This window comes from Nansenia antarctica (assembly GCF_963989245.1).
Source record: "Nansenia antarctica genome assembly, chromosome: 3".
In the NCBI taxonomy this organism is placed as follows: domain Eukaryota; kingdom Metazoa; phylum Chordata; class Actinopteri; order Argentiniformes; family Microstomatidae; genus Nansenia; species Nansenia antarctica.
This window is the reverse complement of record NC_137688.1, coordinates 72,161,785-72,174,284: the sequence shown is the minus strand read 5'-3', so window position 1 is coordinate 72,174,284 and position 12,500 is coordinate 72,161,785. Positions and strand designations below refer to the sequence as shown.

Genomic DNA, 12,500 nt, shown 5'->3' with positions numbered 1-12,500 from the left:
CTGGTACCATGGCCTGGGGTGGTCCAGTGGTCTGGTACCAGTACTGTGGTCTGGGGTGGTCTGGTACCAGAACCTCTCTCTCCTGGTGGTCCAGTAGTAACAGAACCTCTCTCTCCTGGTGGTCCAGTAGTAACAGAACCTCTCTCCTGGTGGTCCAGTAGTAACAGAACCTCTCTCCTGGTGGTCCAGTAGTAACAGAACCTCTCTCCTGGTGGTCCAGTAGTAACAGAACCTCTCTCTCCTGGTGGTCCAGTAGTAACAGAACCTCTCTCCTGGTGGTCCAGTAGTAACAGAACCTCTCTCCTGGTGGTCCAGTAGTAACAGAACCTCTCTCTCCTGGTGGTCCAGTAGTAACAGAACCTCTCTCTCCTGGTGGTCCAGTAACAGAACCTCTCTACCCTGGTGGTCCAGTAACAGAACCTCTTCTCTCCTGGTTGTGTCCAGGCACTGGGCGGCGCTGTCGGACCTGGTGAACTCTCTGCTGAACTCGATGAAGGCCATCTGCTCCCTGCTGCTGCTGCTGTTCCTCTTCCTCATCATCTTCGCCCTGCTGGGCATGCAGCTGTTCGGAGGGAAGTTCAACTTCGATGACACGCAGATGAAGAGGAGCACCTTCGACTCCTTCCCCCAGGCCCTGCTCACCTGCTTCCAGGTACCTTTACCCACAATGCACCCTGTTTACCCCTTCCCCCAGGCCCTGCTCACCTGCTTCCAGGTACCCTACCCACAATGCACCCTGTTTACCTCCATCACCCTGTTTATCCCCTCTCTCTCTCTCTCTCTCTCTCTCACTCTCTCTCTCTCTCTCTCTCTCCCTCTCTCTCTCCTTTTCTCTCTCTCTCTCTCTCTCTCTTTTTCTCTCTCTCTCTCTCTCTTTCTCTCTCTCTCTTTCTCTCTCCCTCTCTTTCTCTCTCTTTCTCTCCCTCTCCCTCCTCTCTCTCTCTCCCCCCCCTCCCCTCTCCAGATCCTGACAGGAGAGGACTGGAATGCAGTGATGTATGATGGGATCATGGCATACGGAGGTCCCATCTTCCCTCAGATGATCGTGTGTATTTACTTCGTCATCCTCTTCGTCTGCGGAAACTGTATCCTTTCTCATCACCATGGCAACGAGGCTGGGGGAGGTGGAACACCAGGGGAGGCTGGGGGAGGTGGAACACCAGGGGAGGCTGGGGGAGGTAGAACACCAGGGGAGGCTGGGGGAGGTAGAACACCAGGGGAGGCTGGAGGAGATAAAAAAATACAAATAAAAACAAGTTTAAAAGTACTAACATGAATCAACAGGACTGGACACATCATGGATGTCCACACACACACACACACACACACACACACACACACACTGCTCTGTCTCTGTCCTTCACCACTGTCAGACATCTTGCTGAACGTCTTCTTGGCCATCGCCGTCGACAACTTAGCAGGAGACGGAGGCAAGAAGAAAGTGGAGTGAGTCAACTTCCTGTTTACCTCATCTACATCCTGTTTACCTTCTACATCATCTACATCCTGTTTACCTCATCTACATCCTGTTTACCGTCTACATCCTGTTTACCTCATCTACATCCTGTTGATCACTTCAGACTGTGTGTGTGTGTGCCTGACGTAGGACAATGAGCCAGAACTTGTGATGTATTTTTAGGGAGAAGAAGGAGGAGGATGATGAGTGGGATGAGGACGGAGACAAGGAGGAGGAAGATGCTGGAGTACGTATCCCATGAGCCTCTTCTCACAAGTGCTGTCATTGGCTGAAAACAGTCTGAATTCATAAACTCTCTCTCTCTCTGTCTCTCTCTCTCTCTCTCTCCCTCTATCTATCTTTCTCCCTACCCCTCCCTCCCTCCCTCTCTCTCTCCCCCCTCTCCCTCCCCCTCTCTGTCTGTCTCTCTCTCTCTCTCTGTGTCTCTCTCCCACCCCCCTCCCTCCCTCTCTCCCTCCCCCTCTCTCTCTCTCTGTCTCTCTCTCTGTCTCTCTGTCTGTCTCTCTGTCTGTGTCTCTCTCCCCCCCCCCTCTCTCTCTGTCTCTCTCTCTCTCTGTCTCTCTCTGTCTCTCTCTCTCTGTCTCTCTCTCTCTCCCCCCCTCCAGACTGATGCTGATGACTGGGAGGAACATGAGGAGCTGAGGGCCATCGAGGGGCTGGAGGGTGAGAGACCTACACACTCACTCACACTCACACACACACACACACACACACACACACACACACACACACACAAGTTTTGGAACGCCTGCTTACACCTACTTACTCAAATGACCCATATCTGATACCTGTGCTGCACTGGTGACACTTGAGACGACCGCATGTGTCCGTCGAAAAACTACAGTAAACTGACAGCCGGGACGCAGACGAGACAGAAATGAGGATCCCTTTTATATGTATTATAATATGAAGCCGTTGCTTTCAGAAGTATGTTTAGAGGTCTGCAAAATATTTACACATTTTAAGGCGGAGAAGAAAGAGCACTTCACTGCTGAAGTGAGTGAAACTCACGTCTAACATCATCAAAATGTGAAGATCGTCGTATTTACAATGACGTGCCAATCAGAATTGAGCGTTATATGACCTGCCTGCTTAGACCGCAGTCAAATGACATGTCAGATTAATATCTAATTGAGACCAGCGTGATATTGAGGCCTGAATGGGATCTGAGAATATCAGATTCAATGTGCTTTTCTACTGCTTACACTTTCATGTTACACATCCCATCTGTGCCACATGTGAGCAAAACATCTGAATTGTCACTTCGACCTGCGGTGTAAACACAGTCTGAGTGGTAAACGTTCCCTGATCCCTGGTGTGTGTGTGTGTGTGTGTGTGTGTGTGTGTGTGTGTGTGTGTGTGTGTGTGTGTGTAGGTGTGGTTCCTATGAAGCCTGAGGCTCCTAAGGAGAAGATCGTCCCCATCCCTGACGGAAGCTCCTTCTTCATCCTGGGCAAGAGGAACTGGTATATATCTGTCTGTCTGTCTGTCTGTCTGTCTGTCTGTCTGTCTGTCTGTCTGTCTGTCTGTCTGTCTGTCTCCCTCCCTCCTTCTTTATCCTGGGCAAGAGGAACTGGTCAGTCAGACAGTCTCCCTATCCCTTCCTCTGTCCCTCTGATTCTCTATCCCTCTGATTTTCTATCCCTCTGATTCTCTATCCCTCTGATTCTCTATCCCTCTTGTCACTGTCCCGGCTCAGAGGGTAAAGAAAATTCTCAATGTTTTATTATCAACTAAAGACTAAAGTAACACAATAGAAGTGGGATGTGATGGAGAGAGAGACTGGAGTCACCAGCACAGGCTAAACAGGCACAAAGGTGTGCTGCATCAGCCAATCAGGCCTCCTCTCCCCACTGCCATCCTGCAACACAACAAACAGAACAGGACAGCAGAGAGGGAGGAGACACTCTATCCCTCCCTCTCTCTGTCACTCTACTGGTCAGTCAGACAGACAGATCTCTGCCAGAATTTACACGTGTGTGTTCAGTAGATTCTAATGTACATGTGTGTGTGTGTGTGTGTGTGTCCAGCCTGCGCGTGGCGTGCCACAGCTTCATCCACCACCACTACTTCACCAACCTCATCCTCGTCTTCATCATCCTCAGCAGCATCTCCCTGGCCGCCGAGGACCCAATCAGAGCTCACTCCATCAGGAACGTGGTACGGCCCCGCCCACTCTCTCTACCAGGCCCCGCCCACGCTGTCTACCAGGCCCCGCCCACTCTGTCTACCAGGCCCCTCCCACACTGACAACCAGGCCCCTCCCCCTTTGATAACCATGCCCCTCCCCCTCTAGGCTCCTCCCCCTTTGATAGCCAGGCTCCTCCCACTCTGACCACCAGGACCCTCCCTCTCTAGGTCCCTCCCACTCTGACCACCAGACCCCTCCCACTCTGACCACCAGGCCCCTCCCACTCTAAGCCCCTCCCACTCTGACAACAGGCTCCTCCCCCTCTAACAACCAGGCTCCTCCCACTCTAGGCCCCTCCTTCTCTAGACCCCTCCCACTCTGACAACCTAGCCCCTCCCACTCTAGGCCCCTCCCACTCCATCCATCCATCCACCCTCATTGCTCAACAGTGTTAACTGACATGTTTGTCATACCCTCCTGCACTGTCTGATGAATGATGTCTGTTCCTCAGATGCTAGGCTATGTTAACTATGTTGTGTTCCTCAGATGCTAGGCTATGTTAACTATGTTGTGTTCCTCAGATGCTAGGCTATGTTAACTATGTTGTGTTCCTCAGATGCTAGGCTATGCTAACTATGTTTCTGTTCCTCAGATGCTAGGCTATGCTGACTACGCCTTCACCTCCATATTCACTGTGGAGATCATACTGAAGGTACGTGTGACAGCAGTGTACATATGAAAAAGTCAAAGCAGTGTGAGATTGTAATTAATAAGTAATTAGCCGATTATGATCTTCTCCTTCTTCTCCTTCTCCTTCTTCTCCTCCTCCTCAGGTGACGGTGTACGGGGCGTTCCTCCACCCCGGGTCGTTCTGCAGGAACGCCTTCAACCTGCTGGACCTGCTGGTGGTCAGCGTCTCCCTCATGTCCTTCTTCCTGCAGTGAGTAAATATCTATCTCTCTATCCCTCGGTTCCTCTATCTCTATCTCTCTATCCCTCTGTTCCTCTGTCCCTCTATCTATCTCTCTATCCCTCTGTTCCTCTGTTCCTCTATCTCTATATCTCTATCCCTCTATCTCTCTATCTCTATCCCTCTATCTCTCTATCTCTCTATCTCTCTATCTCTCTCTGTCCCTCTGTTCCTCTGTTCCTCTATCCCTCTATCTCTCTATCTCTCTGTTCCTCTATCCCTCTATCACTCTGTTCCCCTATCTATAACTCCAACCCTCCATCTCTCTATCTCTCTATCTCTATCTCTCTGTTCCTCTGTTCCTCTATCTCTACCTCTCTCCCTCTACACATCCAACCACACACTCCTACTGTATCCTAACCCCTCCCTCTGTCATGTCCAGCTCCAGTGCCATCTAACACCTCCCTCTGTCATGTCCAGCTCCAGTGCCATCTAACCCCTCCCTCTGTCATGTCCAGCTCCAGTGCCATCTAACCCCTCCCTCTGTCATGTCCAGCTCCAGTGCCATCTAACCCCCCCCCTCCCTCTGTGGTGTCCATCTACCCCCCCCCCCCCCCCCCTCTGTCATGTCCAGCTCTAGTGCCATCTAACCCCGCCCCCCCTCCCTCTGTGGTGTCATCTAACCCCGCCCCCTCCCTCTGTGGTGTCCATCTAACCCCCCCCTCCCCCTGCGCCCCCCAGCTCCAGTGCCATCTCTGTGGTGAAGATCCTCAGGGTGTTGAGGGTCCTCAGGCCTCTACGAGCCATAAACAGAGCCAAGGGACTGAAGGTAGGACCTCCTCTCTCTCTCTCTCTCTCTCTCTCTCTCTCTCTCTCTCTCTCTCTCTCTCTCTCTGTCTCTCTCTGTCTCTCTGTCTCTCTCTCTCTGTGTGTCTCTCTCTCTCTCTGTCTCTGTCTCTGTCTCTGTCTCTCGCTCTCTCTCTGTCTCTGTCTCTCTCTGTCTCTCTGTCTCTGTCTCTCGCTCTGTCTCTCTCTGTCTCTCTCTGTCTCTCTGTCTCTCTGTCTCTCTCTCTCTCTCTGTCTCTCTGTCTCTGTCTCTCTCTGTCTCCCTGACTCTCTCTGTCTCTCTGTCTCTCTCTCTGTCTCTCTCTCTCTCTCTCTCTGTCTCTCTCCCTCTCTGTCTCTCTCTGTCTCTCTGTCTCTCTCTCTCTCTGTCTCTCTCTCTCTCTGTCTGTCTCTCAAATTTAGAAATTACAATTTGCCATTTAGCAGACGCTTTTAATCCAAAGCGATTTACAATTACGAATTACAGGGACATTCCCCCTAGAGTAACTTAGGGCTTAGTAACTTAGTAACTTAGGGCTGTCGGTATTAGATGACGAGACGATGATGTGGCTTCTGGAGGGGTGTCCAGAAATATAGCCCGGGTGAGCCCCTCAACCAGGTCTCGGGGTGGTAAAAGGGTAGCCCCTCGGCCCCGAGCCTGGTGGAGTGGAGAGGAAAAGCAACTACCCATACGCCGAAGAAGAAGAACTTAGGGCTAAGGGTCTTACTCAAGGACACACTAGTGGTGGTGTTCCCAGGTCTTACTCAAGGACACACTAGTGGTGGTGTTCCCAGGTCTTACTCAAGGACACACTAGTGGTGGTGTTCCCAGGTCTTACTCAAGGATACACTTGTGGTGGTGTTCCCAGGTCTTACTCAAGGACACACTAGTGGTGGTGTTTCAGGTGGGATTTAAACTCACAACCTTCCAATCACCAGTCATCAACCCTCTTAAACCTTAAACCAGCCCTCTTAAACCAGACCTCTTAAACCAGCCCTCTTAAACCAGCCCTCTTAAACCAGCCCTCTTAAACTAACCCTCTTAAACCAACCCTCTTAAATCAACCCTCTTAAACCAACCCTCTTAAATCAGCCCTCTTAAACCAGCCCTCTTAAACCTTAAACCAGCCCTCTTAAACCAGCCCTCTTAAACCTTAAACCAACCCTCTTAAACCAACCCTCTTAAACCAACCCTCTTAAACCAACCCTCTTAAACCTTAAACCAGCCCTCTTAAACCAGCCCTCTTAAACCAGCCCTCTTAAACCAGCCCTCTTAAACCAGCCCTCTTAAACCAGCCCTCTTAAACCAGCCCTCTTAAACCTTAAACCAGCCCTCTTAAACCAGCCCTCTTAAACCTTAAACCAGCCCTCTTAAACCAACCCTCTTAAACCAGCCCTCTTAAACCAGCCCTCTCTCGTGTGTGTTACAGAACGTGGTCCAGTGTGTGTGTGTGTGTGTTACAGAACGTGGTGCAGTGTGTGTGTAGTAACAGTGTGTGTGTGTGTGTGTGTGTGTGTGTGTGTTACAGAATGTGGTGCAGTGTGTGTGTAGTAACAGTGTGTGTGTGTGTGTGTGTGTGTGTTACAGAACGTGGTGCAGTGTGTGTGTAGTAACAGTGTGTGTGTGTGTGTGTGTGTGTGTGTTACAGAACGTGGTGCAGTGTGTGTGTAGTAACAGTGTGTGTGTGTGTGTGTGTGTGTTACAGAACGTGGTGCAGTGTGTGTAGTAACAGTGTGTGTGTGTGTGTGTGTTACAGAACGTGGTGCAGTGTGTGTTCGTGGCCATCAAGACCATCGGTAACATTCTGATCGTCACCACGCTGCTGCAGTTCATGTTCGCCTGCATCGGCGTGCAGCTGTTCAAGGTACGACCCTGACCCTGACCCCTGACCTGACCCCTGACCCTGAGTCTGACCCTGAGTCTGAGTCTGACCCTGACCCTGTTGTGTGTTCCAGGGGAGGTGTGTGTGTGTGTGTGTGTGTGTGTGTATTGACCCTGAGTGTGTTGTGTGTTCCAGGGGAGGTGTGTGTGTGTGTGTGTGTGTGTGTGTGTGTGTGTATTGACCCTGAGTGTGTTGTGTTTTCCAGGGGAGGTTCTACAGCTGCACAGATGAGGCCAAGCACACTCCCTACGAGTGCAAGTAAGACCTGACCTCACATACATATATACATATACATATACATACAAGTAAGACCTGACCTTACATCAGACCTAAGACCTGACCTCACATCAGACACTCTTATATAAGACCTGACCTCACATCAGACCTAAGACCTGACCTCACATCAGACACTCTTATATAAGACCTGACCTCACATCAGACCTGACCTCCCATCACACCTGACCTCACATCAGACCTGACCTCCCATCAGACCTGACCTCACATCAGACCTTAAGACCTGACCTCACATCAGACCTTAAGACCTGACCTCCCATCAGACCTGACCTCCCATCAGACCTGACCTCTGACCTCACATCAGACCTGACCTCACATCAGACCTGACCTCATATCAGACCTTAAGACCTGACCTCCCATCAGACCTGACCTCCCATCAGACCTGACCTCACATCAGACCTTAAGACCTGACCTCCCATCAGACCTGACCTCACATCAGACCTTAAGACCTGACCTCCCATCAGACCTGACCTCCCATCAGACCTGACCTCACATCAGACCTTAAGACCTGACCTCCCATCAGACCTGACCTCCCATCAGACCTTAAGACCTGACCTCCCATCAGACCTGACCTCCCATCAGACCTGACCTCACATCAGACCTTAAGACCTGACCTCCCATCAGACCTGACCTCACATCAGACCTTAAGACCTGACCTCCCATCAGACCTGACCTCCCATCAGACCTGACCTCCCATCAGACCTGACCTCCCATCAGACCTGACCTCACATCAGACCTGACCTCCCATCAGACCTTAAGACCTGACCTCCCATCAGACCTGACCTCACATCAGACCTGACCTCACATCAGACCTGACCTCACATCAGACCTGACCTCCCATCAGACCTGACCTCACATCACACACACACACACACACACACACACACACACACACACACACACACACACACACACACACACTCCCTACGAGTGCAAGTAAGACCTGACCTCACATCAGACATCAGACCTGACCTCACATCAGACCTGACCTCACATCAGACACTCTTACCTGACCTCCCATCAGACACTCTTATTGTGTGTGTGTGTGTGTGTGTGTGTGTGTAGGGGCACCTTCGTGGTGTATAAGGATGGGGATATGAACCACCCCATGGTGAAGGAGAGGGTTAACTGTGTGTGTGTGTGTGTGTAGGGGCACCTTCGTGGTGTATAAGGATGGGGATATGAACCACCCCATGGTGAAGGAGAGGGTTTGGCAGAACAACGACTTCAACTTTGACAACGTGCTGATGGGCATGCTGGCGCTGTTCACCGTGTCTACCTTCGAAGGCTGGCCGCAGTGAGTTACCATGGTTACCATGGAGATGGTCCTCTCCTCTCCTCCCCTCTCTCCTCTCCTCTCCTCTCTCTCCTCTCCTCTCTCTTCTCTCCTCTCCTATCCTCTCTACTCTCCTCCCCTCTCCTCTCTCTCTCCTCTCCTCTTCTCTCCTCTCTCCTTTCCTCTCCTCTCCTCTCCTCTCCTCTCCTCTCTCTCTACTCTCTCCTCTCTCTCTACTCACCTCTCTCTCTCCTCTCTCTCCTCTCCTCTATCTCTCTCCTCTCCTCTCTCCTCTCCTCTCCTCTCCTCCCCTCCTCTCCTCTCCTCTCTCTAACGTGTGTGTTTTGTCCCTCCTAGGCTCCTGTACCGGGCCATAGACGCCAACGCAGAGAACCAGGGGCCCATCTACAACTACCGCGTGGAGATCTCCATCTTCTTCATCATCTACATCATCATCATCGCCTTCTTCATGATGAACATCTTCGTGGGCTTCGTCATCATCACCTTCAGGGAGCAGGGCGAGTCCGAGTACAAGAACTGCGAGCTGAACAAGAACCAGGTAACCAGGGCAACCAGGTAACCAAGGGCAACCAGGGGGGAGTCCTTCTTGGTCACGTGACCAGGTAACCATGGTAACCAGGGGTCCTTCTGGTCACATGACCAGTCATCATACAGAATCAGACCAGTCTACTGAGAGGGCTTTCACACCGTCAAGGAACCGCTCCCGTTCCCGTTCTGGATCCTCTGAACCTTGGTGCTGTCTGGAGAACCAGCCCTTTTCATACCAGTGTAACCAGAACCATCTAGATGGCAGCTACTTCACTGAAAATGAGGATAATATCTTCCACTACAGTATCTGAAATAAACACTGTTTTGTAAGACACTTTCTGAACACGTTCTCTTACTGGCCGGCTGCTCCGTTATTGGAATAGAAAGAGCCGCAAGTGTTTATTTCAGATACTGTAGTGGAAGATATTATCCTCATTTTCAGTGAAGTAGTTGCCATCTTGTTGTGACATATTTGTGAAGAATGTGTCATACGACACATCCACTGACGACGTCACAGTTCTAGTTTCTGGTTCCCGCTTAAGGACCAAGTTTTCGGTTTCCGAACCAATTTATTTGGGGTCTGAACATGCCGGTTCCATACTAGGTTCAGGAACGGTGGTGTGAAAGCCCTATGAGAGATCCAGGTCTGACTCCTGTCCTGTCCCCCTGTGCTGCCCCCTACAGAGACAGTGTGTGTACTACGCCCTGAAGGCCCAGCCCATAAAGATCTACATCCCCAGGAACCCGTCTCAGCTGAAGTTCTGGAAGATCATCAACTCCAGCCAGTTTGAGTACCTGATGTTCGCCCTGATCCTGCTCAACACGCTGACCCTGGCCGTGCAGGTAGGCTGGGGCGGGGCGGTGTGTGTGTGTGTGTGTGTGTGTGTATGCATTCGTGTGTGTGTATGCATTCGTGCGTGTGTGTGCATTTGTGTGTGTGTGTGCATTCGTGTGTGTGTGTGTGTGTATGCATTCGTGTGTGTGTGTGCATTTGTGTGTGTGTGTGTGCATTCATGTGTGTGTGCGTATGTGTGTGTAAATGTTTTATTTTAGAAATCTTTTTTTTTTTTCGCTTTGTCGTTCTGGGGTATTGTGTGTGTGGATTGAAGGCAAATTATGTTTTAAATTGAGTCTATAACACAACAACAATGTGGAAAAAGTGAATGGGTCTGATGAAGGTGTGTATGTATGCCTGGGTGAGGAACATCATGGGTAACAGTGTGTATGTATGCCTGGGTGAGGAGCATCATGGGTAACAGTGTGTATGTATGTATACCTGGGTGAGGAGGATCATAGGTAACAGTGTGTATGTATGCCTGGGTGAGGAGCATCATGGGTAACAGTGTGTATGTATGCCTGGGTGAGGAGCATCATGGGTAACAGTGTGTATGTATGCCTGGGTGAGGAGCATCATGGGTAACAGTGTGTATGTATGTATACCTGGGTGAGGAGGATCATGGGTAACGGTGTGTATGTATGCCTGGGTGAGGAGCATCATGGGTAACAGTGTGTATGTATGCCTGGGTGAGGAGCATCATGGGTAACAGTGTGTATGTATGCCTGGGTGAGGAGGATCATGGGTAACGTAGTTCTCTCTCCCAGCACTATGAGCAGTCCAAAACGTTCAACTCAGTGATGGACATCCTGAACCTGATCTTCACCACCATGTTCACCATGGAGATGATCATCAAGCTGCTGGCGCTGCGCACGCACGTGAGCCTCACTTCCTGTTCACCACTTCCTGTCTGTTCACCACTTCCTGTCTGTTCACCACATCCTGTTCACCACTTCCTGTTAACCACATCCTGTCTGGTCACTCCGTAAATACTCTTGTCTTTGTGTGTGTGTGTGTGTGTGTGTGTGTGTGTGTAGCACTATTTCATCGATGCGTGGAACTCCTTCGATGCCCTGATCGTTGTGGGGAGCGTGGTGGACATCATGGTGTCAGAGTTCACTGTGAGTGTCTCTCTGTTTCTCTGTCTCTCTGTCTCTCTGTCTCTCTGAGCGTGGTGGACATCATGGTGTCAGAGTTCACTGTGAGTTGTTCTGTCTTATAGAGAACTCACAGTTTGTAATGGAGACTCTGACTTTTTATATCTTTGCACTCGATCAAATTTCAGGATCCTCCTTTCATGACTTGTCCTAGATATGTGCGTTCTACCACCCAGTATCCTTACATTTTCTAAATCACATCAGGATAAGCTAGTATGAAGCTGTTTTGCAGTTTTTCTGTGTAGGAAGCAGGCTAATTTACAAGCGGCCAACTAGTGGTCGTTGTGTGTAAGTAGCAGCTTCCCATTGTAAAGACTATGGTAATTTGACCCCCGAGGCGGCTCTTATAGTAGGTAAAAAGGCACGGCTATTCTAGTGCCACTACCCCTACAGACCACCACTACCCCTACAGACCACCACTACTCCTAACGTGTCTCATGTGTGTGTTTCTTCTTCTGTGGTGCCTGTGCTCTCTGCTTGGTGCAGGGGGGCGGGGAGTCGGAGGTGAAGGAGGGGGAGGTGAAGGGCATCAAGGCTAAAGGAGACAAGGAGAGCGGGAAGGTCTCCATCACCTTCTTCCGTCTGTTCCGGGTCATGCGATTGGTCAAGCTGCTCAGCAAGGGGGAGGGCATCAGAACCCTGCTCTGGACCTTCGTCAAGTCTCTGCAGGTGAGCCATGATGATGTCACTGAGATGATGATGTCATCACTGAGGAGCGATGATGTCATACAAACACCAGGTGGACAGACAGGCAGACAGGCAGACAGACAGGCAGACAGACAGGCAGACAGACAGACAGGCAGACAGACATGTAGGTACTGACTGGAACAACCTGATGGTTTTAATATTGTGTATTATATGTAATTATATATCTCTAATAATAACTTTATTTGTATAGCACTTTTCCTGCAAACGTTGCAGGTCAAAGTGCTCCTATCATTATATAATCATCATTTAATTATTTAGTCATTTAAAGGCAATATTCTCCAGCGAGCTGAGTGCATGTGAATTATCAGGCAATACTGATATGTACAGCTGAGTATCATCAGCATAACTATGAACATTTACACCATGTTTTCTGATGATTCCACCTAATGGGATCATGTACAGGGAGAAGAGCAAGGGACCCAGAATAGACCCCTGAGGGACCCCACATGTGATGT

General features: G+C 50.3%; 1 protein-coding gene across 1 annotated transcript in view; it reads left to right on the top strand.

Annotated features, from left to right (window-relative positions):
• The window catches only part of LOC308154366 (voltage-dependent L-type calcium channel subunit alpha-1D-like), a gene marked incomplete at its 3' end in the record, with an annotated part of 46,477 nt that overhangs the window by 14,772 nt on the left and 19,205 nt on the right, over window positions 1-12,500 (top strand). Inside the window, 18 exon segments of the mRNA XM_080527529.1 lie at window positions 445-652; window positions 965-1,085; window positions 1,374-1,446; window positions 1,640-1,703; window positions 2,083-2,140; window positions 2,853-2,943; window positions 3,508-3,637; window positions 4,261-4,320; window positions 4,442-4,548; window positions 5,260-5,347; window positions 7,101-7,208; window positions 7,432-7,484; window positions 8,671-8,817; window positions 9,154-9,355; window positions 10,030-10,188; window positions 10,948-11,058; window positions 11,218-11,301; window positions 11,824-12,006. Coding sequence (XP_080383655.1) covers window positions 445-652; window positions 965-1,085; window positions 1,374-1,446; window positions 1,640-1,703; window positions 2,083-2,140; window positions 2,853-2,943; window positions 3,508-3,637; window positions 4,261-4,320; window positions 4,442-4,548; window positions 5,260-5,347; window positions 7,101-7,208; window positions 7,432-7,484; window positions 8,671-8,817; window positions 9,154-9,355; window positions 10,030-10,188; window positions 10,948-11,058; window positions 11,218-11,301; window positions 11,824-12,006 — 2,047 coding nt within the window.